Below are 27,982 nucleotides of genomic sequence, written 5' to 3' on the forward strand. Positions count from 1 at the left end.
GAACAAATAAAAACAATAAAAAGCAAAAGAAACACATTACCACATTATTAACGCAATAAAAACAAACAAAAAAAACCAACAAAATGCAGTGTTGTTTGTTCCGCAAAAACGTTAACGTAAAAGTTAATAAAAGGTTTTACAATGCATTCTAAAACCATACTAATAAATAATATAACTTGTCATCCGGAAAACCAATCCCCCCACACAGTTACATAATCAGGAAAATAGAAAAAAAATAGGGATTTTCGAATGCACTAAAGAAAAAAAATTGAGATGTCTTGATGGACAGAATTGCCCATGTATTTGAGGGGTTAATCAATTCAGAATTGCAGAGTTCGGCTTCCTATTCGCTGACAATAACTTGCAACCAATTCTTTAAGAAGCAAATAAAATAGAATCTCACCTGCACCAAACCCAAGGATAACCACAACCATTAGCCAACAGAAGCGCAGGAGGTCTCCAAATATCATCTGAAAAGTCAAAAGACCAGTATTCAGTATCGTAGATATCCACTGTACATGGGAGACAGATTTCAGTTTTTCGAAAGTCACTTGGTGTAAAAGGTTGAAGACCGTTCCTCTGCTGGAGTGAAATTTCCAAAATATGCACAGAGAAATTGGCCAGGAACTTGGCAAAACTTTGACCGGTGGTTTTGCAGAAAACCATCAGAATATTTCTGCCCCTAGAATGCTACTATTAGATAGACCTTCACGTTTCCCCCGAGCTGTAGATTTCTTTAATAATGTCTGTTTTTTCCTCAAACAAGTATAGAAGAAGCTGAATTTCAACTACATAGATTACATTATTCTAGACTCAATATGGGGGACCCATTTCTCCAAGATTAGAAATCTGATCATCATCGTAGCAAATTTTTATAGATTCGGTAGTCTCTAAGTTTTGTTCTAGTTTATAGAACGAAAACAAAAAATTGAAAAATGTCAACGATGGTGAAAAGTGCATAAACATCACCATCTTTACCTTTTGTATCATGATGGTAAATGGTCCAAGCATCTGGAAACCACGCGTGAAATACATGATGTAACACCAGCCCAGGACCAAAGCCACCGACATAGGAACCGCTTCTCCATCGCTGTTGGTCAACCTCATGACCAAAACGGCCATCACCATACAGGCAAAAGCAATTCTACATAAAAGAGTTTATAGACATTAAAACAAGAGATCTTATAGGCCAAAAAGAACACAAAAAATTCCCAATTATTCTAGTATGTTCTTACATTATTATATGAAAGGGACCACCAAGAACGGTCTGCCCAAAGTATCTTGTGGCTCCAACCCTCAACAAGTCGGGAATCTAAAAACGAACAATAAGTAAATTCATAAAGTAGAAGGTATCACAAAAGAAAAAGTAACATCTGATCGGCACAACGGGCAGGAGTAGACAAAGGGGAGAGTTGGCTTTGTTGAACTTTACGGGAGTCGGTAAATGTTCAGCTGCTTCCATAACTAAGCATTATTTGTGTAAACGGACAACCAGGGTTACTAATAACTGTTTAAAATTCCATAGAACACCGAGGATATTACCATTACCCTTTTTATTTCGCTAGACCACCAAAGAGGTCAATATTATTTACCATCTCTTTTTAGACCACCAGGAAAAATTACGGACCTCAACTAGTCCACCAGGAATATTATTAACTTTAATCTCTTTATTGCCCAAGACTAACAGGGATATTATTATCCATTTTTTCCATTTCCCTAGTCCTACAAGAATGATACTAATAACTTTTTAAATTTCTTGGACCAGCAGAGATATTATTATTATTATTTTCTCTGGTGGTCTACATAAGCAAACTAGTTTGTAATAATATCATCCCTGCTAGGCAAGAGCACTGAAGGGTCCCGTAGTAACATCCCTTAGATCAGTGTTCCCCAACTCCGGTCCTCAAGAGCCACCAACAGGTCATGTTTTGAGGATTTCCTTAGTATTACACAGGTCATTGAATGCTTGCTTGTCCAGGTGATGCAATTATCACCTGTGCAATACTAAGGAAATCCTCAAAACATGACCTGTTGGTGGCTCTGGAGGACCGGACTTGGGGAACACTGCCTTAGATCAATGAATGGGTTCATAATAAGATTCCTTGGTGGTCTAGCTTAGGAAATAAGAGAATGTCAAACCATTCATTGGACTAGCCCACCAGGGTTGTTACTTATAATTCTTTGCTGCCCGTTGGCCATCAAGGAAAATATACTTAACATCTTCTAAGGACCAGGTGAATAATAGGTTGTCATTAAATTCCTTTTTTGACCAAAGCCAGCAGAGATGTTATCATTAAACAGTTTATCAATACTTAATATATTGATTACCGATCCAAAGGATAGGTCATCAATATTACATGAATGAGGGTCCGAGACCCGATACCCTCACTAATCAGCCACTTTCAGCTCTGGCAGCACCCAAATAAAGGCAGCATATCGAGCCAGAAATGGAGCTCCGGACTCGATGCAGTGGCTGTTGCCAAGAATTGAAGCTACGCTCTTACTAAATTGAACAGGAGTGAACAAAGTGATGGGACAATCCATCCATCCAATCTAACAATGGGGCTCTTAGGCCACAAAAGTTTGTGCAATTTGTTTTTTTGAGGATTTCTTACCAAAAGCAGTAGTATAATGATTGCTCCCAAAACGCTAATGAGCTCTCCAACGAGACGGAGATAGTCCTGATAGGATACGTATGCTTCCTGGTAGGAATAAAAAGAATAATCATAAATTAAAAAGAAAAAGCTTCAGTCATATAAAAAAAAACAAAAAGAGCAAACTTGTATCCATTATTTGGGCACATACATAAAGAGGCCTTTGCTGGAAAATAGTTGCATCCCGAGAATCATTAGGTTTGTTCGAAATTTCCTTAAGAGGCCTGTAGGTGCAACACATGGTAACGCAGATCATATAGAGGACGTAGACTGCCGCTAAAAACCAGAAGTACGGTCGACCACAGCTCCTCCACTTCAGGCTCACAAGTTCTTTCACTGGTGTAAGGTGAAGGATGTGACGGGCCTGAAACAAAATGTTGGGTTAGAGCAATGCTCATGTCATGTAAAAACATCCACAACCTGAAAGACAGAAGTTCTTACCGCTCTCTTTCTGGAAGACACTACCAGATCCAACACGGACTGACTTTCTCCCCATGAATCGATACCCGAAAGATCATACAAGACGGAACTCACCGGGCCAAAACTCCATTGGACTTTTTTCCGTTTTTTTAACAGATGCTGAAACATCTGAGAAATAAAAAAAAAAGTTTGATTAGGGGCACGAGAAACGAGTCTAATGTTCAATGACCGGACTCCAGGGAAGGGCTTTTGATAGACAAATCCTCCTGATGAAAGTTCATGAAACTTTTGCCTTACTACTAAAAACTTTAAAAGTCATCATTTATTGAAAATTTTGATATTCCACCATGTCCCCTTCACTGCTCTTATAAACGGTCCTCTAAAAGACCACCATGTGAGAATAACAAATTACTTTGATCCATTTAGAAGAGATTTCATTTCTAGAATTTTTGAACATTTTTATAAATGCGCACAAGTTCTCGTAAATGGTAAAAACAAAAACCTGTAGCGCTGGTGTGTTTCTTGAGCCACAGCAACTTGATGGATGAACGATTTATAGGAGGATCGATCTTTTGCAGGCCTACATAGGCCCACCAGGGTCTTCTCTGCCGTTATCTTGATTGTATCAAGCCATCAGGTTGCTGGTCTTCCTTTTCTCCTTGTTCTTCTGACTATGATGTCCTCTCCAGTGATTCCTCTCTTTGTATGATGTGTCCCAAATAGGCAAGTCATAGCTTGATGAACCTTGCTCTGAGTGACATGTCCGGCTTGATCTTTTCCAAATTGATTTGTTTGTTCTTCTTGCCATCCATGGTATTGATAACATCCTTTTCCAGCACCACATTTTGAAGGCGTCGATTCTTCTTCTGTCTTGTTTATTTATTGCATCCGCATATTACCACAAAAAAGATCTGTAATAAGAATGGGCCGGTTGTACCTTAACATGCCATCAAGGTACGTAGGTTAGCACCATAACATTGTCTTGTGGTTTGACACTGTTGGGAGTTGGTTGTATGCCTAAAAAGAGTTATATGTTCCTATTGCTTTACAACTCCTCTCCAGGAGCTAGTGTCATGTCAAAATTCCCAATGTACTCTTTGTTGCACTTCTCCTATTAGAGACTTTGTACGGTAAGTATTGTGCCCGTACATAAGTACCATAAGGCGTATGCGCCTCTTTGAAGTTGTAACCATCATGGCTATATGCCTCTCAGGGGAAAAAGTAAATCTAACTGGAATATGCAACTTTTTTTTCATTTGCCGATTCTTCTGGGAATGTCTCCTTGTTGGCCCCATCTCCACTGTCTCAACAGAAATAACATTTTTTTTTCTCTGTTCAAGACATTCAAAAAGTTTTACTTACAACAATGTTTCCCTCGGCAGCTGAAAATTTGAAGGCGGTAAGACCCATGTAATTGGGGATCGTCTGAATGTTCACCTCGTTGTTTTCTGCATCATCGTAAGACAATATGAGATCGTACATCTGGCAGGAAAAGTTCTGGTTGGGTTGTAGGGCCAAAATATGGAGTATAGTGTTACCTACAATATACAAATACCATAATTAACTACTTTATTGTCAATTTTCATACTTCTATATGGAGTTGATTAGAGGGCATGTTACACACCAAAGCAGAATCCATCCATTTCCAAATGCTGGAGCCAGTTATTTACATGGACAGATATCCAATTGTCCACTCCAAATATAGACAACAAATAACTTTTTTTTTTTTTCATTCTCACCAATGTATGATGACTAATAAACTCTTAAAATTGGTCCTCACCGTAGGAATCTTGAGCTCGAACGCTGGCCCCATTCTCAATAAGTAGACGGACAATATCCTCGTTGCCAGTGCAAGCAGCAAAAGACAGAATATGTTCACCTAAAAGTAAGAAGAAATGAAGAGTCCGATGATCAAAGATGAAGATGATCTAACCAAGTTCTAAAGGAAAAAAAAAATATTTGAGAGCTTTTGTCGAAATGCAATTATGTCATATATATTTTACGTGATGCCAATAGTTGCACTAACCAAAGTAAAATAGATTTTCCTGGCTGTAAGAGAAGAAACTTCCGATGGCTCGAGGAGAACTGACATCGGCGCCTTTTTCAATCAGTAGCTTCACCAAATTCAAGTTTTGATTGACAGCTGCAATATGTAGTGCTGTTTGTCCTAAAATAAGAGAAATTTTTTTAAAAAACAACAACATGTGAACTTTACTAGCACCAATAATACAAATAATTTCATGTTTAGGACTCAAATTTCTACAGTAGTCGTCCTTGTATAAAGGTGTTGTCCAAGCAGATGAAAAGGAGATTGACACTTCTGGTGTGGACGCTCATGGAATGGAGAGGTGGCTCTCCATTCATTCATATTGAAGCTCAGAAATTCGAACGTTTACGGGACACATGAAGAGTCCAAAAAAGGAGGAAATATGAGGAACTGTTTGGTGAGGTCTGCAAAATGGACAGCCATTTTCTTCATTGTTCCATCTACGCTTTCTGGAATCCACCCCCTTTCCATAACATGCAATGCAGTCATGCAGTAAAAGTTCATGCAAAGCTAATATTTGGGGTCAATGAGTAAAAAAAGTTTTTTTATAAATAATTATTTTTACGGTTCCTTTAATTTAATAGGGAAAATAGAAAATAAAATGTGGCGTAGATCCTCAAATCTCTGTTGATCGAATTGAGCATTATGGTCACCAAATATCACCGCAGTACAATAGCAGTCCCTCACCTTCATACAGGGTAGAGGTGAAGGATTGATTGACGAGGTCTGGTACGGCATCTAGAATTATTTCTGCAGCTTCCAGGTTATCATATGTAACAGCCACATGAAGTATGGTCTCTCCCACGGCTCCTAAAACACAAAATAGTGCCACCAAAGGCTCGGATTACATAAGACTTTAAATGGGGCATTTTCATCATTTTGGCCTTGGCGCTATGTGTTCTATGAAACCCCACTCTTTTGCCACGCTCAAACAGCTCTACCCACTTACCTCTTATATTCGAGTCAGTTGATGAGCACTCTAAAAGTTTTTTGAGAGCCCCAATATCATTGTCTTTGGCAGCACTGAGTAAAGGACACTCTCTGATCCTGTAAAAGACAAGCAAGACACAGGCATAAAACAAAACAAAAAAAGAAAACAATAAAAATAAATAGTTTAGTAACATTGTTTAGAAAACATTCTAGAAACTATTACTGCCTAACACAAAAATTCAAGATTGGGAATTGAATATTGGTTCAGGAGCCTCCAAAGTGGAGGTTTTCAGCTGGTGTTTAATTTGTGTTGATAGCTGTCCCATTAAAGTGTCCACCACTGTTTGATACATGCAGTCATGGTAGTGGTTAGTGAAGTAGCTGCAGCTAGAATTTAGTTTTTGGGTAGCATTTTTTACCATTAGCAGGAGATCAGCAGATAAATTTTGTCAAGTAGGTTTCAAATTTCATTTTATGTTCAGCTTTCACTTGTCAACATGACAAACGAAAGTTAATCAGGGGTGGATCTAGCCTTGGTATTTAAGAACAAAGAATTTTGTCACACCGTTTCACATGGGGTATGACTAGGGCCCATAGCGGTGCCAGTTCAACATATATACAAAGAAAATGGAATGATAATTCTTCCCTTATTGTTACATGCAAAACATTTTGATTACAAAACATAATCTATAGCCAGTTTTCTAAAGGAATGGGAATATTAAGTCCCATTGAGCTGAAACTGTATTGAAGTGATTCAGAGGTATATATTCTAAACTGCAGTGAATATTATTACATCATTTTTCCCTTTCTTCTCAGCACTTACATATTCAGTTGTAAAATGGTTTCTGGCATGGATCCAGATATATGATTTAGTAGTGGGAGTGGAAACATAGTAGCATGCTCTGGGGATTTACCCTAGTGCATGGCACCATAGAGGATTTTTCAACATTTGTGCCCATTGAACATTTTTAATGCTTTTTGTCAATATTTTTGACAAGGAAGTATTTTGATACTGTATCAAATTATATATTTTAGCATGTAGAGATGTAGCAGTAGGAGGTGGGATCTTCAAAAAGTTTGTGAAACCACTAACATTCGTTAAAATTTCCTAATTTAAATTGTTCATTTTTATTTCATTTTAGAAAATCAATATATTTTTTTTTTACCTCAACCCATTTTCAATTTAGAAATGCCCCTTTGAGGTAAAAACTGAATGCCCAGAAAAAGAGTTTAATCAGTTTAGTTTCTTACCATTGTCCCCATTCACATTTTTTTTCTTTATTGTGCTCTAAAAAAATTCTCATTTGAATATTCAATTTTATCTTCATTATATAGGCCTAATTTTTAATATTATTTTTATATATTGGACATTTTTTTCTCCATCAAGGGTGGTTCTAGAAACATCATATTATCCACAGTTACATGGAAAATTCAGTCTCTTGGCTGAACTACAAAGCTGTCCGCATCTGCAAAGACCCCGCAGCTCCTGCACCCTTCCAGAGATTCAAGATGTTACAATGCTAGTACTTCCAAAATGACCAACACTTGTGTTGTGTTGTGTTGTGTGGTGTACAAGGAAGGTAAAGATGGTAATAAACCATCTCTGCCTCCTCTGTGAGGAGTCTGGCTGTGTCTGACTGCCTGCTTGAAGCTCCTGTGTGATCTTATAGAAATGTAAGAGGACTTCCTCAACGTTTTAAGTCATTGGGCGGCCCGCAAGTAGTTAAGCAAGTTATCAGACAGAAAAAAAACTAACCACTATCTGTGGACTAAGTGATCAATCTCGGAACGTGGCCAATATCTACGAGACTGAAGAAGGTAACCAGGCACTGAACTCAGACATTAAGGGACAGTCGCTCTATAAAAAATGTCTCCATAAAAAAAGAAGCTTAAAAACAAACGGTCGCACTGTGATCACCCATCCTGACAATTCTCAACTCAACGATTACCGATCTTCAAAGTACAGTAATTATCTCCTACAGGAACATTTCACATCCAGAGGTTCACATTATCCTGCGGTTTTGTAACATTTTTTACACAGGATAAGTACAGGAGTAGCGTGCCTGCCTCCGGGCAGCAACGTTACGTGAGCCGGCATTGCTATGTACATTTATAGATTTCATCACGGCCACGAGGTCGTTTAGAGGTAAAAATAACCAGAACGCGTCCAATGGAAGAAGAAGTGACGTAACCCCACATGATACTACTACTATTGTGATGGTAGGTCTTCTGCAAGACAGCCATGACGGTCTACTCGTCTTCAAAATGGACATTTACTTCTACGGTTGCTACCTCGAATACGTGGCATTAGAAAGACAACCTCCTTTCTCATAGAGGAGAGCTCATTTGCATACCTTTACCCCCAGAGAGCATTGCCTGAACTACAAGTCTCCACATTGGATGTTGGTTTTTCCTTTTGAGGAAAAATAAAGAACATCCTTAACGCAAACGTAGTATTATCATCTTCTGGCCGAAACCACCTCCAGCCATAAGTTTCTCTTAAGCATCTACCAATCTAAACAGGGAAAAAAGTTCTTCGAGTTGGGCAAAGTTTTACAAGTTCTTAACCAAGTCGCATCACTCCTCACAAAGCCGTGAACAGTGATTGAACCATACATCTGCTTTAAAACTAGAAGGGGCAATTTGGAGCACAATGTGTTAAATTTTGACGAAAAATGGGGAAAGATTCCGGCACAACCATCCAGGGATAAAATGGATTCTTTATCGAAATGTAGTTAAAGCATTAAAAGGCGAGGCCTCGTGCCTGACGCGTTTCAGGTGGACCCAAACCCTTAGTCATAGGCTAACACCTGAAACGCGTCAGGTACAAGGCTTCCCCTTTCTCCATTTTTTGTCTATCTTCCTGTGATCACCAGTGGAAACGGCACCCTCAGGAGGAACTCCGGGCCAAATTTCCAGCTACACGTTCTCAGCGCGGTAAGCTCCGTCATCCCTCTCCCTGGATCTCACCATGTTACATTTTGGTGCAAATTGTAGGAGCACTCAACAGTAAATCTGCACCATTGTTTCATCAGTAATGGTGGTTGTGAAAGTGGTTCATCATGAATATATGGTCAAAATGCTGCACTCTGTGTGTCACTGTGCCACATTGGTCCCGATCTCAAGAATGTTCCCACATTTGTTTCCATGTTTAGAGACAGGAAATGCAGGTTCGTCAGCGATTTTACAGTAATGAGATCCTTTTACTATTATTTTGGTGGCTAATTTCAGTAACGTAAGAGCGTCAATGGCAAAAGGCATCAACAGCGTAAGATTTAATTAAAAACTTAAATACAACAGTTATTAATGTCTACAAATCACAGGAGAGTAAACAGCAAGAGAGACAAGATGTCAGCTATAGGTAGTGAGGAAAATTTCATTAATGTAGGTCATCACGTCACCGGAAATATGGAAACTTTTAACCAAAGCAGTATTATAGTAGTTATATTCTTGTACATAGGGGCAGTATTATAGTAGTTATATTCTTATACATAGGGGGTAGTATTATAGTAGTTATATTCTTGTACATAGGGGCAGTATTATAGAAGTTATATTCTTATACATAGGGGGTAGTATTATAGTAGTTATATTCTTGTACATAGGGGCAGTATTATAATAGTTATATTCTTGTACATAGGGGCAGTATTATAGTATTTATATTCTTGTATATAGGAGCAGTATTATAGTAGTTATATTCTTGTATATAGGAGCAGTATTATAGCAGTTATATTCTTATACATAGGGGGTAGTATTATAGTAGTTATATTCTTGTACATAGGGGGCAGTATTATAGTAGTTATATTCTTGTACATAGGGACAGTATTATAGTATTTACATTCTTGTATATAGGAGCAGTATTATAGTATTTATATTCTTGTACATAGGGGCAGTATTATAGTAGTTTTATTCCTGTACATAGGGGCAGTATTATAGTAGTTATATTCTTGTACATAGGGGCAGTATTATAATAGTTATATTCTTGTACAAAAGAGCAGTATTATAGTAGTTATATTCTTGTACATAGGGGCAGTATTATAGTAGTTATATTCTTGTACATCTGAGCAGTATTATAGTACTTAAATTCTTGTACATAGGGGGCAGTATTATAGTAGTTATATTCTTGTACATAGGAGCAGTATTATAGTAGTTATATTCTTGTACATAGGAGCAGTATTATAGTAGTTATATTCTTGTACATAGGAGCAGTATTATAGTAGTTATATTCCTGTACATAGGAGCAGTATTATAGTAGTTATATTCTTGTACATAGGAGCAGTATTATAGTAGTTATATTCTTGTACATAGGAGCAGTATTATAGTAGTTATACTCTTGTACATAGGGGCAGTATTATAGTAGTTATATTCTTGTACATAGGAGCAGTATTATAGTAGTTATATTCTTGTACATAGCGCAGTATTATAGTAGTTATATTCTTGTACATAGGAGCAGTATTATAGTAGTTATATTCCTGTACATAGGAGCAGTATTATAGTAGTTATATTCTTGTACATAGGAGCAGTATTATAGTAGTAATATTCTTGTACATAGGGGCAGTATTATAGTAGTTATATTCTTGTATATAGGAGGCAGTGTTATTTTTGTATGAAGAGGCAGAATTAATATCTTCTTGAACACAGAAGTAGCATTGCATATTTTTTTCAATTTATATTTTAATATTTATGCAGTCTTGTATTAATAATTACATTGTTTTATGAAGCAGAAAAGTATATGAAGAGATTTGCTACCTAAAAGTTGTAAATTTTCTTATCCCTTCCTACCTGGGCGTGCAAGATTCATATTCTCATTGAGGTCATTAAGGTACCGTAATTAAGGCTTTTAATAGAAACATAAAAAGTGATAATTTGCAGGCTATGGTCATAGATCACATCCATCTAACAGCCAAGTAAAAAAACCTTTATGTAACGAGCAAAGTAATCTAATGTATGAAAGAAAAATACAGCTTGTGGCCAAGCAATAGTGTCACGGGGTTACCGCGACAGAGAGGAGCCAGAAGACAGCAGCGTCTGATTGCTCCTACTCCTTTGCTGAATAGAAGCAGTTCACCTTCTTTTTAAATGTTGTTAATTTATTTTGGTAGTACAGGGGTTAATCTGTCATGTAGGGAGCAATGGGAGTTATGGTTCTCAGCTGAGCACTGTTAGCCACTCCTATCCCTATATAATCTGGGTCCTGACTGACACACATCGTCAGAGCTAGCTTATGCTGCATGTCTGGGAGGATAGACGTTGGTGGTTACATGAGAAGATGTTTGGTGGTTTTATCTGTGACTGTTGCATGGGTTTATAATCAAGTGTGATAATTCCCTTCCCTCCTCTTATAATGGTTTTTCCCTGTCCTCCATTCCCAGGTGCATTCCTCGGTTATATGTGAGTGAATATTTGTATGCCTTGTATTTTCCGTTTCCCCTGTTCGTGTTACCTTGTTTGTATGGTTGGTGTACTACAGTGCACTGCTACGCTCTTGTTACCTGGGTCAGGGAAGGGTATAGACGGAGGGTGGATATAGTAAATAAGGCAAGGTAAGTGGCCCTGGGATCTTCACCTTCAGAAGTAACCCGAGGAGCAGGGCGAGCTAGGGCGCCCCCTAGTGTTAGGGACAGAGAAGGAGTCCCTGGTCCCGGGTTTCCTGACAACAGAGTCGTGACAAATGGATATAATAATCACCCAAAATGCTTCCTGCTGATGAAAACCTCATGGAGTTGGTTTTCCACTATGTTTTATAATTGCTTCCTCTAATACAGGGGTGGGGAGGGCCATTTGGAATTCTATAATAGCGTTCGGGGACCGTATAAAAATATTAACTTAAAAATTAACAAACTATATTGATTCAAAGATTTAAACAAATTGCAGCTCCCCACACTACACAGTATAGTGCAGCTCCCCCCACTGTATAGTTCAGGTGAAGCTCCCTAATGCACAGTTTAGTGCAGCTCCCACCTACACAGTACAGTTTAGCTCCCCCAACGCACAGTACAGTGCAGCTTCCCCAACACACAGTACAGTTTAGCTCCCCCCACACACATTATAGTGCAGCTCCCCCCAACACACAGCTCCCCAATACACCGTATAGTGCAGACACACACACTCTATAGTGAAGCCCCTGCACTCACACACACAATAATGCATACACAAAACTCACCCTACTCCTTGTTCCCCACGCTGCTTCAGGCTCTGGTCCAGTCTCATCGGCTCCACTGCTGGTACAGCAGCGTGGTGTACGATGAAGTGACGTAATCATGCGCCCGATGAATCAGAAGCAGAGGGGGAGTCATGGGAGAGGGAGCGTCACATGGTGCTCTCTCCTCCATCACTGCTTTCAACTATATCAGCGTCTATGATGCTGATAAGTTGAATGAGCAATGGGGGCAGTGCCGGGCCACAGAGCGGCCGTCCGCATGCACCTCTGCAGTCTTGAAGGGCCCGCGGCCAATAACGGGCATAGTGGCTGTGGGCTGCAGTAGATGATATACGGCCCGCGGGTCAGATGTTCCCCACCCCTGCTCTAATAAAAGCCTTAGATCCACTATATAACTAGAATGACTAAATTCTGCTAAAACATGATCGATAGATACCAGTGGATCATCAATCGAGCTAGACATGAATGAGCTGGGGACTACATATTTTTCTACATGCACTAAAGACACTTGCCACAAAAATATAGTCATTTTTTTATTCACGTTAGTGGAAGCCTTGTAGATAGTTCAATGGTGATAAATTTTATTCTGCATTCTTCATTCATTTTTTTTCAGACTCTCCAACATGCAGTTTCAGTCTGATATAATTTAGTCGTCCATGCCAGTAATCTAAGTTAGAAATAACCTATGTGTGTCCCTTCCAGTAATATAGGCTGGATGTGAAGTATGTGTGTCCCTTCCAGTAATATAGGCTGGATGTGAAGTATGTGTGTCTCTCCCAGTAATATAGGCTGGATGTGAGGTCTGTGTGTCTCTCACAGTAATATAGGCTGGATGTGAGGTCTGTGTGTCTCTCCCAGTAATATAGGCTGGATGTGAGCTCTGTGTGTCTCCCAGTAATATAGGCTGTATGTGAGGTCTGTGTGTCTCTCCCTGTAATATAGGCTAAATGTGAGGTCTGTGTGTCTCTCCCTGTAATATGGGCTGGATGTGAGGTCTGTGTGTCTCTCCCAGTAACATAGGCTTGATGTGAGCTCTCTGTGTCTCTCCCTGTAATATAGGCTGGATGTGAGGTCTGTGTGTCTGTCCCAGTAATATAGGCTGGATATGAGCTCTATGTGTCTCTCCCTGTAATATAGGCTGGATGTGAGCTCTGTGTCTCTCCCTGTAATATAGGCTGGATGTGAGGTCTGTGCGTCTGTTCCAGTAATATAGGCTGGATGTGAGCTCTCTGTGTCTCACCTGTAATATAGGCTGGATGTGAGGTCTGTGTGTCTCTCCCAGTAATATAGGCTGGATGTGAGCTCTGTGTCTCTCCCTGTAATATAGGCTGGATGTGAGGTCTGTGTGTCTCTACCAGTAATATAGGCTGGATGTGAGGTCTGTGTGTTTCTCCCAGTAATATAGGCTGGATGTGAGGTCTGTGTCTTTCCCAGTAATATAGGCTGGTTGTGAGGTCTGTGTGTCTCTCCCAGTAATATAGGCTGGATGTGAGCTCTGTGTGCCTCTCCCAGTAATATAGGCTGGATGTGAGGTCTGTGTGTTTCTCCCAGTAATATAGGCTGGATGTGAGGTCTTTGTGTCTCTCCCAGTAATATAGGCTGGTTGTGAGGTGTGTGTCTCTACCAGTAATATATGCTGGATGTGAGCTCTGTGTGTCTCTCCCAGTAATATAGGCTGGTTGTGAGCTCTGTGTCTCTCCCTGTAATATAGGCTGGATGTGAGGTCTGTGTGTCTCTACCAGTAATATAGGCTGGATGTGAGGTCTGTGTGTTTCTCCCAGTAATGTAGGCTGGATGTGAGGTCTGTGTCTCTCCCAGTAATATAGGCTGCTTGTGAGGTGTGTGTCTCTACCAGTTATATAGGCTGGATGTGAGCTCTGTGTGCCTCTCCCAGTAATTTAGGCTGGATGTGAGGTCTGTGTGTCTCTACCAGTAATATAGGCTGGATGTGAGATCTGTGTGTCTCTCCCAGTAATATAGGCTGGATGTGAGGTCTGTGTGTCTCTCCCAGTAATATAGGCTGGTTGTGAGGTGTGTGTCTCTCCCAGTAATGTAGGATGGATGTGAGCTCTGTGTGCTTCTCCCAGTAATATAGGCTGGATGTGAGGTCTGTGTATCTCTCCCAGTAATATAGGCTGATTGTGAGGTGTGTGTCTCTACCAGTAATATATGCTGGATGTGAGGTCTGTGTGTCTCTCCCAGTAATATAGGCTGGTTGTGAGGTGTGTGTCTCTCCCAGTAATATAGGCTGGATGTGAGGTTTGTGTGTCTCTCCCAGTAATATAGGCTGGATGTGAGCTCTGTGTGTCTCTCCCAGTAATATAGGCTGGATGTGAGCTCTGTGTGTCTCTCCCAGTAATATAGGCTGGATGTGAGCTCTGTGTGTCTCTCCCAGTAATATAGGCTGGATGTGAGGTCTGTGTGTCTCTCCCAGTAATATAGGCTGGATGTGAGGTCTGTGTGTCTCTCCCAGTAATATAGGCTGGATGTGAGCTCTGTGTATCTCTCCCAGTAATATAGGCTGGATGCGAGGTCTGTGTGTCTCTACGAGTAATATAGGTTGGAAATGAGGTCTGTGTATTTCTCCCAATAATATCGGCTGGATATGAGGTCTGTGAATATTCAGGGTGCAGCCGTCTTCCTTAGCTCATGTTTTACCCCCCAGATTTTCTCCTACTCATTTCTTTTCATGCATTTTCCTGTTTTTTCCATCCTCCTTGAGGCTGTAGATACCTCTCTCTCTTCACTGTTGCCTTCAGTACAACCCGCTCCCTTTCTCTACTGCCGCCTCTAACACTGAGAGAAGAGAGGACAATGCTCTATGAAGGTGAACACAGAAGATTTAAGCATGTACGCCATGTTCCATTTTAAGTAATGAAGAAATCCACAATATCTCGTATTTGCCCTGGGAATGTCTTAGTAGTGGTTTATGAAACCCCCCAGCTATACCCTGGAGCTAATGAGACAGTAACCCCCCATTTCATGTCACTCAGCCCATGGTGAGATTTTTGGAGGAAAGTAGCTTTTTTTATACCAAGTGAGAAACACAACCATTGCCAAAATGATGGTGAGAGTGAAACGTGGGATCCGTTTAGCTTCTCTTTCTGTCCTCATTTGCAGCTTTATGTAACACAATTTTGAATTATGCATGTCCTCCATTCTACCAGGAATAGCTCAAGCTTTGCACCAAGATGTTCTGCAGAGTAAGATGTCTGAAGATAAGTTGTACTAATAATACAACTCCTCCTCCTGGAGATGGACTGTGAGATACACAATGGTAATGGTGAGAGCGGTCTGAAAACCAGGGTTCCACCATCTTCCGATCCAGTCATCCGTCTGTCAAAGGAAGATGGAAGCTTCGCTCACCATTAATGGGTTTGCCAGAAGGGTCTTTTTGGTTGAGAGAACCAGGTTGTCCTCATTTAGTCTCTCCATCTGAGTTCTGCGATTTACCGTTTCTAAAGACGCTTGGAAACCTTCAAGGACAGGTCTCTTGACTCAAGTCATTTTTTTCACCATTAGGTTTCATAAAAAAATTGCAGAGTTTGTTTTTTTACACACCTTTTGTTTCTTTTCAGATATATTGGCTGCAGAGTGAGTTAATTTGCCAGTAAGCTTGTTCTAACAGAGTTTATAACTAGGGATGAGAGAACACAAGCTGAACAAGTTTTGGGGTTCCTACCAGACACCTAGTGTCCGGTGCTGAACTCCGAACACTGACTTCTCCCGGAAGTCCATTTTAGTTTTTTGGATGTGGAGGAGAGGTGAGGAGACACAGAGAGGAAGAGAGACGAGCTCCTGCTACTCTCCCCAACCAAGAGAAGCCTCCAAGACCGCCTGGCGGTGTTGGAAGCATTCGGCACCAGATGGACGCTGCCCATAAACCAAAAGAAGAAGACCAAAGTCATGGTGCTTCAGAGAAGGAACCAGAATAGAACCCTAATCCCTCCGTCACATTAATGACTCCACGCTGGAGAAGAAGACCAGCAGCTATACCTACCTCGGTCTGGAGCTAAGCCAAAACCAAGAGCGCCAAGCAAGCAGCAGAAGCCCTGAGAAGAAAAGCGTGCAGAACCTTCTCCGCCATCAGAAGACAACTGGACCACCAGAAACCACCGGTGAGAATCTGGCTTCAGATATTAGACAGCGTCATCACAGCGAGGTATGGGGTCCAGAGACCTACCCCGACTAGACAGTGGGATCTCAGCCCAACCGAGGGTCTTCCACCAACAGTTCTGCAAATCTCTCCTCCAGGTCCATCGTAGCACCACAACTATAGACTGTCTGGCAGATCTGGGCCGATTCCCCATATGGCTCACTACACGCAAAAGCCCAAATAAAACGGGGACCTCAGAGAGCTGCAATAGGCTATAAAGGGAAGGAAGAGTGAATTAGGCTACGTTCACATTTGCGTTGTTGGGCGCGGCGACGCGACGCAACGCAACCAACAACGCAAATACACAACGCAACGTTTTGCGACGCATGCGTTGTCATAAGACCCTACAGATCAAGAATTTTGGCGCAGGGAAAACGCTACAAGTAGCGTCCTCTGCGCCCTGTCTTGTGCATCTATATGACGCATGCGTCGTAAAACGCAGTACAACGCATACCGGCGCATGTCCATGCGCCCCCCATGTTAAAGATAGGGGCACATGACGCATGCGTCGGTATGCGTCGACGACGCTGCGCCCAACGACGCAAATGTGAACGTAGCCTTAGAGACTGAAATCAGAAACTCAGCATCTACCGGTCACTGTGGCGGGACTACACTCTGATCCTAAATCTGGAAAGGTTATGTCTCCCCAAAGACAGCCAGACCGAGTCTGTACAGCGCCCACAGCCTAGAGGTGGAAGCAGGGCGGCACTGACAGACATACAAGCCGCGGGAGAACAGACTGTGCCAGCAGGGGGCGCTGGAGGACAGGGCGCACTTCCTGCTGCACTGCAACAAATACTCAGCTGTGAGGATCTCACCCTCCCAGAGACTCTCCGCTCACATCTCAGACTTCCCATCCATGGACGAGGAGAGGAAACTGCATCCTACTGGGGGGTGAAAGGAGAGACGGGAAAAGGAAAGAGAGTAAGACCCCAAACTCCGAACCCCTTATTTCATGCAGTAAAGACAATGCATTTGGTCACTCAACAGTTAATTCTTGCTATAGTTTTGCATCTTGCAACATTCACTGTGGTTCTTAATCACTTTTTAGGCAGCAGCTCATTGTAAAAGGCATTATGCAATCAATAGTCTAGCGCACATTAATGACCCGGCTCATCTGATCCTCATCCAGATACATTATGTAAATTATACCATTAAAAAAAAGGAGTCTGGGCTGGTTTCTAACCTTCAGAGAAAAAAAAGCTAAGTACAGTTATTTCTAATATTATTTAAAGAAAGAACTCAGTATTTGGCGTTTTTTTTAAGTACATTAATAGTGTCTTGTTCTTTTATAGAACCTAAATGCCCAGTATAGTTACATGATGAATTTATGGCTGCTTGTCATCACCACCAGGGGGAGCTAAGTGCATACAGTGTTATTGAGTCTGCTCTTGAGCTCCCTCTAGTGGTGGCTGCCGGCTGCCAATATTTCAATCACCAAAGTAAAATTTCTGCCTCTGTTTAATTCAGTTTGAGCCAGGAAACCGGCGGGCAGTCCATGCATCATGGTCCGTGTTCAGACTGACACATAGATGTGTAAATGTGACATAATATGCAGAATACAGCCGCCATAAAATGTTCCTACTCTGCCGACTCCACGGCTCCAGTGTTTCGTAGACAAAGCCATCTCTGCAAGTATCCCGGACAGTTCAGGCCAGCGGAGCGACCATGCTGCTGCCAATCTTCAGGAGTGGGAAGTCAGGAGAGCAGTGCGCTCCCGATTGAGAACGTGGAACAACCCCTTTAAATAACTGGACAATTGTAATGCAATTAGCAGGTGAGGTTTCAAATATTTTCGGCACCGATTACCCCCATAAAGCAGAATACGAGGGCAGGAACAGGCGGATTCCTGTCATTCAGGCATATAAAATCGATAACACTGACTTTATAACTTTCAACCCTACTGGCCCATATAAAAAGACAAGAGCGCACGAACTCTGTCCAGATGAGAATAAAGTGTGACAATGAGGTCAATCACTAACGAGAACAATCCGGACATGGATTCCTCTTCTTAAGTCACTTTTTATTTTTTTTATTTTTTTTATTCATAGCTGGGGGAGGGGGAGATTTTCGCCAAATTCTTCAAAATGGCGCACGCAGGTTCAAGAAATTAGTAAGAAACAAAAATGCTTTTTATTATGTCTTTTATGTCCGTGCATCTTTCAGAGTAAGTAGTCAGACGATAAAATGTCACATACAACCCCGACATTGGCGCAAAAAATCATTCCAAAAAGGAGAGTTGCCGCAAATTCTCAGCAAACGACTGAACGTTCAGTAATGCAAGCGGGGGCGCCCCTGCGTGCTGCCGAGCGCCCCTGCGTGCTGCCGAGCACCCCTGCGTGCTGCCGAGCGCCCCTGCGTGCTCCCGAGCGCCCCTGCGTGCTGTTGAGCGCCCCTGCGTGCTGCGGAGCGCCCCTGCGTGCTGCGGAGCGCTCCTGCGTGCTGCCGAGCGCCCCTGCGTGCTGCTGAGCGCCCCTGCGTGCTCCCGAGCGCCCCTGCGTGCTGTTGAGCGCCCCTGCGTGCTGCGGAGCGCCCCTGCGTGCTGCCGAGCGCTCCTGCGTGCTGCTGAGCGCCCCTGCGTGCTGCTGAGCGCCCCTGCGTGCTGCGGAGCGCCCCTGCGTGCTGCCGAGCGCCCCTGCGTGCTGCCGAGCGCCCCTGCGTGCCGCCGAGTGCACTGGGTTTGCACTAAGCGTTGTCCTTCGGTCCCCTCGGCCGCTCCGCTTCCCACACTCATACAGGTAATTGCTTCCACTCCTGAAACACTTTCACTTTTTAAAGCTTCCGAGCTTTATCTTTACAACCATCAAAGTGGCCAAAGGCGATCAGCTGATCCCACAGCGCAGCCAGGTAGCGCAGGGTCATTATGGATCCTGCCGACTCCGGATCACCCGGTTCTGTCACCTAGAACATTAAATTGTAATCAGAAAATGCATTTTATTTCTATCCAGAAATGATGGAGAGAAGGAGCCATGGGGAGGAGGAAAGGGAAGAGGCAAAGGAGCAGCCACAAGGGAGGAGAAGCAGTCAGAGAGGAGGAGGAGAGGGAAGAAGCAGCTATGAGGGAGGAGAAGCAGTCAGATGGGAGGAGAGGGAAGAAGCAGCTATGAGGGAGGAGAAGCAGTCAGAGGGGAGGAGGAGAGGGAAGAAGCAATCACTAGGGAGAAGACACAGTCAGGGGAGAGTAGGAGAGGGAAGGAGCAGCTATGAGGGAGGAGAAGCAGTCAAAGGAGAAGAAGAGAGGGAAGGAGCAGTCACTAGGGAGGAGAAGCAGTCAGGGGAGGATAGGCAGTCAGAGGGGAGGAGGAAAGGGAAGACACAGCTACAAGGGAGGAGAAGCAGGCATTGGGCAGGAGGAGTGGGAAGGTACAGCTAGGAGTGATGAGAAGCAGTCAAAGGGGAGGAGAGGGAAGAAGGAGTCACTAGGGAGGGGAAGCAGTCAGGGGGAGGAGGAGAGGGAAGGAGCAGCCACAAGAAAGGAGAAGCAGTCAGGGGGAAAGAAGAGAGGGAAAGTGCAGCTATGAGGGAGGAGAAGCAGTCGGAGGAGAAGCAGTCAGAGGGGAGGATAGGGAATGAGCAGTCACTAGGGAGGAAAAGCAGTCAGAGGGGAGGAGAAGCAGTCAGAGGGGAGGTGCAGCATAAGAAAGGAGAAGCAGTCATTGGGGAGGAGGAAAGGGAAGGCACAGCTACAAGGGAGGAGAAGCAGGCATTGGGCAGGAGGAGAGGGAAGGTACAGCTAGGAGTGATGAGAAGCAGTCAGAGGGGAGGAGGAGAGGGAAGGAACAGTCACTAGGGAGAAGCAGTCAGGGAAGAGGAGGAGAGGGAAGGAGCAGTCACTAGGGAGGAGAAACAGAGGGGAGGAACAGCCACAAGGGAGGAGAAACAGTCAGAAGGGAGGAGGAGAGGGAAGGAGCAGTGACAAGAGAGGAGAAGCAGTCAGGGGGAGGAGGAGAGGGAACAAGCAGCTATGAGGGAGGAGAAGCAGTCAAGGAGGGGGAGTAGAAAAAGAAGAGAACAGTTAAAATGGAGGCATAAACCAGACAGAGGAAGGAGGAAAGAATTAGGCTATGCGCACACATTGCGGATTCGGCTTAGGAATTTCTGGTGCGGATTCTGCCTCTCCTGGCAGAAAACGCACCTGCGGATTTGTCACGCTTTTTGTGCGGTTCCGCAGCATTTTTTGTGTGTTTTTGCTGTGGTTTTCTTGCAGATTTGCTGCGTTTTTTACCCCTGCGGTTTTCTATAATGGAATGGGTACAAAAACGCTGCAGATTCACAAAAAACAAGTGACATGCTACTTCTTTTAAACCGCAGCGGATTTTCCGCAAAGTGTGCACAGCATTTTTTTTTCTCATTGATTTACATTGTACTGTAAATCAATTGCGGATCTGCAGCGTTTCTGCACCTCAAAAAACGCTGCGGATCCGCAGAGAATCCGCAACGTGTGCACATAGCCTTGGCAGGAGGATGAAGTTTTCAAGAGAGAAAAAGAAAAGACACTCAGAGGGGAAAGGAGGAAGAGAAGAGGAGCACCAGCTAGGGAAAAGGTGGAAGAGAAGAGGAGCACCAGTCAGGAGAAAGGTGGAGGAGAAGAGGAGCACCAGCTAGGGAAAAGGTGGAAGAGAAGAGGAGCACCAGTCAGGAGAAAGGTGGAGGAGAAGAGGAGCACCAGTTAGGGAAAAGGTGGAAGAGAAGAGGAGCACCAGTCAGGAGAAAGGTGGAGGAGAAGAGGAGCACCAGTCAGGAGAAAGGTGGAGGAGAAGAGGAGCACCAGTTAGGGAAAAGGTGGAAGAGAAGAGGAGCACCAGCTAGGGAAAAGGTGGAGGAGAAGAGGAGCACCAGTCAGGAGAAAGGTGGAGGAGAAGAGGAGCACCAGTCAGGAGAAAGGTGGAGGAGAAGAGGAGCACCAGTTAGGGAAAAGGTGGAAGAGAAGAGGAGCACCAGCTAGGGAAAAGGTGGAGGAGAAGAGGATCACCAGCTAGGGAAAAGATGGAAGAGAAGAGGAGCACCAGCTAGGGAAAAGATGGAAGAGAAGAGGAGCACCAGCTAGGGAAAAGGTGGAGGAGAAGAGGAGCACCAGCTAGGGAAAAGATGGAAGAGAAGGGGAGCACCAGCTAGGGAAAAGATGGAAGAGAAGAGGAGCACCAGCTAGGGAAAAGGTGGAAGAGAAGAGGAGCACCAGCTAGGGAAAAGGTGGAAGAGAAGAGGAGCACCAGCTAGGGAAAAGGTGGAGGAGAAGAGAAGCACCAGTCAGGAGAAAGGTGGAGGAGAAGAGAAGCACCAGTCAGGAGAAAGGTGGACACGGATGCTCCGTAGTTACTGAGAAATCCATGAATGGATGTCAGCAGGATTTCACCTCCCAAACTGTTATGTGCATGTAGCTACTGCAAGGACAAGTCCAGCCATATCTGTACACGGGCCATCAGATCCATGATATGCAAATCAGGATGAAGAACTGAAGCCTCTGTCACTCCAACTCTTTTCCCTTCCCAGCGCCGTCTCTTCCTGCTTGACTGATTCCTCTTTTCAGCTTGTGGAAGCTCCTTGCAGCCTCAGTCACTCCAGCTCTACTCCTCGCCTAGCCCAGCCTCCTCCTGTTTGACCGACAGCCTCTATGCTTGGTGACGTCAGGCAAAAGAGGAATCAGTCAAGCAGGAAGAGACGGGGCTGGGCGGGGAGAAGAGTTGGAGTGACAGAGGCTTCAGTTCTTCATCCTGATTTGCATATCATGGGTCTGATGGCCCATGTACAGATATGGCTGGCTAATAGTTTGGGAGGTGAAATCCTGCTGACAGATTCCCTTTAACCCTCTGCATCCTGATGTTCCCGCCACCTCGCTCTCATCACCGGAGCTCTAATTGGGCTGGTGGCATGGAGACGCAGCTAAATAATCCACGCTGCCAACACTCCGGGCTTATAAGCCGTTTCCTACATGTTTATTAGGCTCAGTAAACAGAAAAGAAGAAGAACCTACAAGCTCAGGAATCTTTCTCCCCGCGTCCTGCGCTGGAGACATTTTCTGCTTATTAGAAAGTTACATAACCGGCAATTCCCAAGTATAAATGTTATTAGAACTGCTGCTAATCTAAAAGTCTATAATAGACTGATCCTGCATGATAAAAACAAATGATTCATGTCATAAACAGCGCCCCCCCAGCCCGCTGGTTGTGTGTGGTACTGCAGTTCTGCCACCGACTCCGGTGTATCGGAGCTTTATTACCCATCACCGCTGATTGTTTCGGGAACATTCTTAATTTTTTCCAAAAATTGTCTAGTTACTGTATATGGGGATGGTCTTTTCTCACTGTGGGGCCGCAGAGTTCATGATAATGATGAGAAACTGATCTCCAAAGACCCCTAAATACCCAAACAGATTCTGCCAGAATTCTGGGGCACAGCTGTATAAAATATCACAATTGCCTATATTAGCGCCATTTTTCATTTTTACCAGTTGGCGGTTTACACCAATCCTGTCCAGCGCCAGAAACTTTGTGAAAAGTGAGCGGAACTTTACCTTAATGGGGCACGGATGCCAAATTCATCACGATTTATGGCACAAAAGTGTCAGAACTCACTACAGACCTGACGGACACGCGCGTCTTAAGGCGGCGCGCAAAAGTCTTGACGAATCAGGGGGCGAAAAAAGTATTAGACGTTAATTTAAAGGGGTTCTCCTGTATGTAAAAGAGAAACTTTACGTCTTTGGGGGAAGTTTTTGGAGGAGTTTTTGTTTTGTTTCTTGAAGCAGATTCAAAGTTTTTCCAGAGCTGTTGTTGATTCCCCCCCGAATCATATTTTTATTTTTTTGATTAGACGGCCCTTAGTTTGGGGGGAATCCATAAGGATCCAGCACCATAGTAGCGACTTGTGCCATCTTTTTTTTAAAAAAACGCGGAAGAAAAAAAAAAAAACAGTTTCAAAAGTCCGAACGTATAAACAGTATAGTGGGTTTACAATAGAAATAAAACGGAAGAGTCTTTATTGTTCGGGGAGGATTTGATCTTCACAAACTTACGGTAATTAAACTTTGCCCCAAAATCCACAAAAAATAAAAACTCCAATGATTTCAATAAGAGCAAAAGGGAAAGTTACTAAAAAGAATCTTGAAGTGAAGAATTGGAGCCAAAAGTTATCAGAAAGTTGTGAAACTTTTCCGTAAACATCATTTAATGACAAAAATGTAAAGCGCTGCGGAATATGTTGGCGCTATATAAATAAAATTATTATTATTATTATCTCGTGAAGAGACAGGTTCTCTCGCCTAGAAGATCCGCAGCGCTCCGTCCATGGCGGCCGATCCTCCTCATAGTAGGGAGGAAGACTGCGGTATTGTCTTATATCCCTGGAGGAGCTCGGACATTAAAGTGACACCGGGCAGAAAACTTGCAGAAGTTACAGAAGTAACACAAGACGTGCTGCAGAGCTTTCACACAAGAGGAAGGTTTTTTTTCTGAAACTTCAGATTTTCAGCTGCAGAATTTACACTGAAGGATCACAGCACCGACGCGCGGAGGAGAATCCATCTTTAGGTCCTTGTGGAGGACATCAGGTCGCCGGGTTACATCCATTTACGCACCCGATATGTGCTCATTTTTATACAAAACCTCCAGAAAGTCATTTTTCGGAGCAGAAAATAATTGTTTGCCAACTCTGTGCTCAGAAAACCACAACTCTCCGCAGACGATGAACGCACCGCCATATTGTGCACTGTATAGATCCGTGAGCATCTGATACAAATACTACAGATTTTTCGTGTGGATTTGTCCTAAGTAAATCGGATAGTGCGCCGGCCATGTGGACTTTGAAGATATTGATCTCACAGCATTCCCAACGTCAAGGCGACAGAAAATCTGCGGGGAAAATTGGGAACTTTTTTCTTTTTTTTTTGTGCATTAGTCGCAGAGTTTCTGTACATTTTGCATTACGGAGGGTGAAATCTCTGGCGACGTTCACACTATGGATTGACGCAGATTTCGGGTCGGTTTCGGCTGCGGATTTTCTCTACATCACATGAATGAGTTTTCGGGAAATCTTTACATCGCGGCTCCCGTAATTTGCAGAGGATTTTTGGGGGACAGAGGATTTTCTTATTCCTCCGGTGGAACAATACTCTCCAGGAGAATTCACACGTGGCGGCATTATTGCTACACAAATCCTTCGCTTGCGGCAAAGACGTCTCCATTCAAACACATGAAATGCATTTTTTCTACAACTCCCAGCATTTTCTGACTGCCCAAATTTCCAAATTTCCTGCGGGACTGACTTATGTGCATGTTGGCGATACCGACATCCTGCAAATCTATTTACAACTTGTGGATCACTTTCCGCTAAAGCACTACAACTCCCAGCACGCTGACATTTGCCATTAGCCTTAAAATCACATCATGTTGCAGACGACACTTTTACTGCGGTTCATTGACCCTTCTATCGATCTGTCGCCTCCGGCCAAACCGTTTCCAACCGGCGTCTAAAATCAGATTGCAAGCTCTTCAGCCCAGACGAGTGGGACCGAACATTTCCTTTAAGAAGCAAACAACTCCCATCATCCGGCAGTCTCCTACTCACCGCTTCTGCTGCAACATGTGGATGACATCCAGCTCCAGCCCCTCCGGCGCTCGACTCTGGATCTGACTCTTAATACCGTTCCATACGTTACTGGTGATCCCGGCCGTCTTGTCGCAGTAGAAGAGCCCCATTCCTAAATCGGGGCGATCACCCTAAAAATTAAAAAAAAAATCTGCACCTTTTCCTGACTTCCTCACAAGCTAGGATGGCAAAAAAAGTCTCAGATTTGCCTATATTATCCTCCTAGCACCCGGGTCGCTCATTCACTGGGAATCTCGGATTATTCGAGACGAAGTTTAACTTCAAGGGGGGGGGGGGGGGGGGAAAAGTAAAACTCTAGAAAAAGTTAAAATTTTGAAAAAGCGGAATTCACAAAAAAAAGTTTGATATAAAAGCTGGAACAAAAACTACTTCTAAAAAAAAAGAAGGTTCTCAAAAGTTCTAGAATTTTCGGAATTTGCTACAAATTTTTGCTACAATGTTAAAAGTTTGAAAACACAAAAGCCGAGTTCTTCCCTGCGTGTTCCTGGAGGAGCTCGGGCTCCTGGGAGAGCAGTGGCGCAGGGCAGGATCCAGGGCTCAATTAAGAACTATCTCCTCATGCCGTAATTAGCAAGTGGGCAGAGACTGGGAGGGTTCTCCTCTACCTGTGGCTGAGGATCCCACACCTACCGGGACTATTAAAGAGATAGCAAACCCCACAGAGGGAAGGACGGGGCTACAACCCTGGGTTTATGAAGAGATGGGGGCTGGGGTGAGGAAGGGGGCTGGGGTGAGGAAGGGGGCTGGGGTGAGGAGGGGGGGGGTGTCCTTTTTTAATTTGTCCTGGTCGATGGGACCGACAACGATGAAGAGTCAGGCAGGTTGTAGCAGAGCTGGGTTACGGTATGATGATGGCGTAGAGTGGAAATTGTGATAATACAACATTGGGGCAAAAAAACAATCTCAGCTCTGCTACATTTACGTATCAGATACGATAAGATTAAATCATCATTCAGTTTCTGAAAAGGATGTCTGGCGTTAGAGCGTAAGGACTGGTGCATCCATACAAATCGGTCCAAGATCTGACCCCGGTGCACGGACTGGATACCGGTCTCCCGAGCCGAACGTGACGTTAGAGGGGCCGCCGACTCCTCTCCTAACTATAGAATAGGACACGTGTGACTCCTGCCATGAAAAGCCTGACAGTGGCACCTATAACCTCCCGATGGAGAAGTCAGGGGGCATCGGTTAACCCCTTTATCAGAAAAAGGCAATGGCTGCGCCGGTTCTGGACAATATGCAGATTCTTGTTTTGTCACACTGGAAAACTATCAATCGTTCTTTTATTAATAACACATATTTGCACTCCGGGTTTATGCTACATTAATTATGAAAGTTTTTTTTTTTTACTTGTATCAAACCATATTAAAATATATTAAAGGGGTTGTCCGGGACTTTAACATTGATGTTCTATCCTTAGGTTAGGCGATCAATGTCTGATCGGTGGGGGTCTGACACCCGTCACCCCGCTGATCAGCTGTTATCGGTGTCGGCACAGCTCCATCTACTGTGTAGTGGCCGCTGCCAGGTATTGCACATCCATCCCCCTATTCAAATCAGTAAGGGGCGAATGTGCGGTACCCGGCCGCTGCCACCATTCCATAGACAGAGCTGTGCAGTGTCGTAACTGAGCAGTATTGGCCGACATTGATAACAGCTGATAGGTGGGATGATAAACAGGACACTGTCACTTCTGCTACTGGTGAGGTCCACCGGAGCGATGGCGCTGCAGCCTGGTGGGAAAAAGAGAGAAGTAATTGTTCTGTTTCTTGAGTGCATGGATCAGGACTGGATGATGGACCGGTCATTATCACTTCTGCTACTGGTGAGGTCCACTGGAGTGATGGCGCTGCAGCCTGGTGGGAAAAAGAGAGAAGTAATTGTTCTGTTTCTTGAGTGCATGGATCAGGACTGGATGATGGACCGGTCATTATCACTTCTGCTACTGGTGAGGTCCACTGGAGTGATGGCGCTGCAGCTGTGGGAAAAAGGAAGGGAGTAATTGTTCTGTTTCTTGAGTGCATGGATCAGGACTGGATGATGGACCGGTCATTATCACTTCTGCTACTGGTGAGGTCCACCGGAGCGATGGCACTGCAGCTGTGGGAAAAAAAGGAAGGAAGTAATTGTTCTGTTTCTTGAGTGCATGGATCAGGACTGGATGATGGACCGGTCATTATCACTTCTGCTACTGGTGAGGTCCACTGGAGTGATGGCGCTGCAGCTGTGGGAAAAAGGAAGGGAGTAATTGTTCTGTTTCTTGAGTGCATGGATCAGGACTGGATGATGGACCGGTCATTATCACTTCTGCTACTGGTGAGGTCCACCGGAGCGATGGCACTGCAGCTGTGGGAAAAAAAGGAAGGAAGTAATTGTTCTGTTTCTTGAGTGCATGGATCAGGACTGGATGATGGACCGGTCATTATCACTTCTGCTACTGGTGAGGTCCACTGGAGCGATGGTGCTGCAGCTGTGGGAAAAAGGAAGGAAGTAATTGTTCTGTTTCTTGAGTGCATGGATCAGGACTGGATGATGGACCGGTCATTATCACTTCTGCTACTGGTGAGGTCCACTGGAGTGATGGCGCTGCAGCTGTGGGAAAAAGGAAGGGAGTAATTGTTCTGTTTCTTGAGTGCATGGATCAGGACTGGATGATGGACCGGTCATTATCACTTCTGCTACTGGTGAGGTCCACCGGAGCGATGGCGCTGCAGCTGTGGGAAAAAAAGGAAGGAAGTAATTGTTCTGTTTCTTGAGTGCATGGATCAGGACTGGATGATGGACCGGTCATTATCACTTCTGCTACTGGTGAGGTCCACTGGAGTGATGGCGCTGCAGCTGTGGGAAAAAGGAAGGGAGTAATTGTTCTGTTTCTTGAGTGCATGGATCAGGACTGGATGATGGACCGGTCATTATCACTTCTGCTACTGGTGAGGTCCACTGGAGTGATGGCGCTGCAGCTGTGGGAAAAAAAGGAAGGAAGTAATTGTTCTGTTTCTTGAGTGCATGGATCA

General features: G+C 43.8%; 1 protein-coding gene across 1 annotated transcript in view; it reads right to left on the minus strand.

Annotated features, from left to right (window-relative positions):
- LOC138667832 (transient receptor potential cation channel subfamily V member 6-like) overlaps positions 1 to 25,486 on the minus strand; it is a 34,684-nt gene extending 9,198 nt beyond the window's left edge. The window contains exons 1-12 of the mRNA XM_069755919.1: positions 24,927 to 25,486; positions 6,071 to 6,168; positions 5,809 to 5,931; positions 5,101 to 5,241; positions 4,855 to 4,953; positions 4,437 to 4,612; positions 3,096 to 3,242; positions 2,806 to 3,018; positions 2,616 to 2,702; positions 1,236 to 1,312; positions 979 to 1,144; positions 404 to 470 (exon numbers count right to left, since the gene is read on the minus strand). Coding sequence (XP_069612020.1) covers positions 404 to 470; positions 979 to 1,144; positions 1,236 to 1,312; positions 2,616 to 2,702; positions 2,806 to 3,018; positions 3,096 to 3,242; positions 4,437 to 4,612; positions 4,855 to 4,953; positions 5,101 to 5,241; positions 5,809 to 5,931; positions 6,071 to 6,168; positions 24,927 to 25,057 — 1,525 coding nt within the window. The 5' untranslated portion in view covers positions 25,058 to 25,486. The remainder of the gene's footprint in view (positions 1 to 403; positions 471 to 978; positions 1,145 to 1,235; positions 1,313 to 2,615; positions 2,703 to 2,805; positions 3,019 to 3,095; positions 3,243 to 4,436; positions 4,613 to 4,854; positions 4,954 to 5,100; positions 5,242 to 5,808; positions 5,932 to 6,070; positions 6,169 to 24,926) is intronic.
- Positions 25,487 to 27,982: the final 2,496 nt, after the last annotated feature.

This window comes from Ranitomeya imitator, chromosome 2, assembly GCF_032444005.1.
Source record: "Ranitomeya imitator isolate aRanImi1 chromosome 2, aRanImi1.pri, whole genome shotgun sequence".
NCBI lineage: Eukaryota > Metazoa > Chordata > Amphibia > Anura > Dendrobatidae > Ranitomeya > Ranitomeya imitator.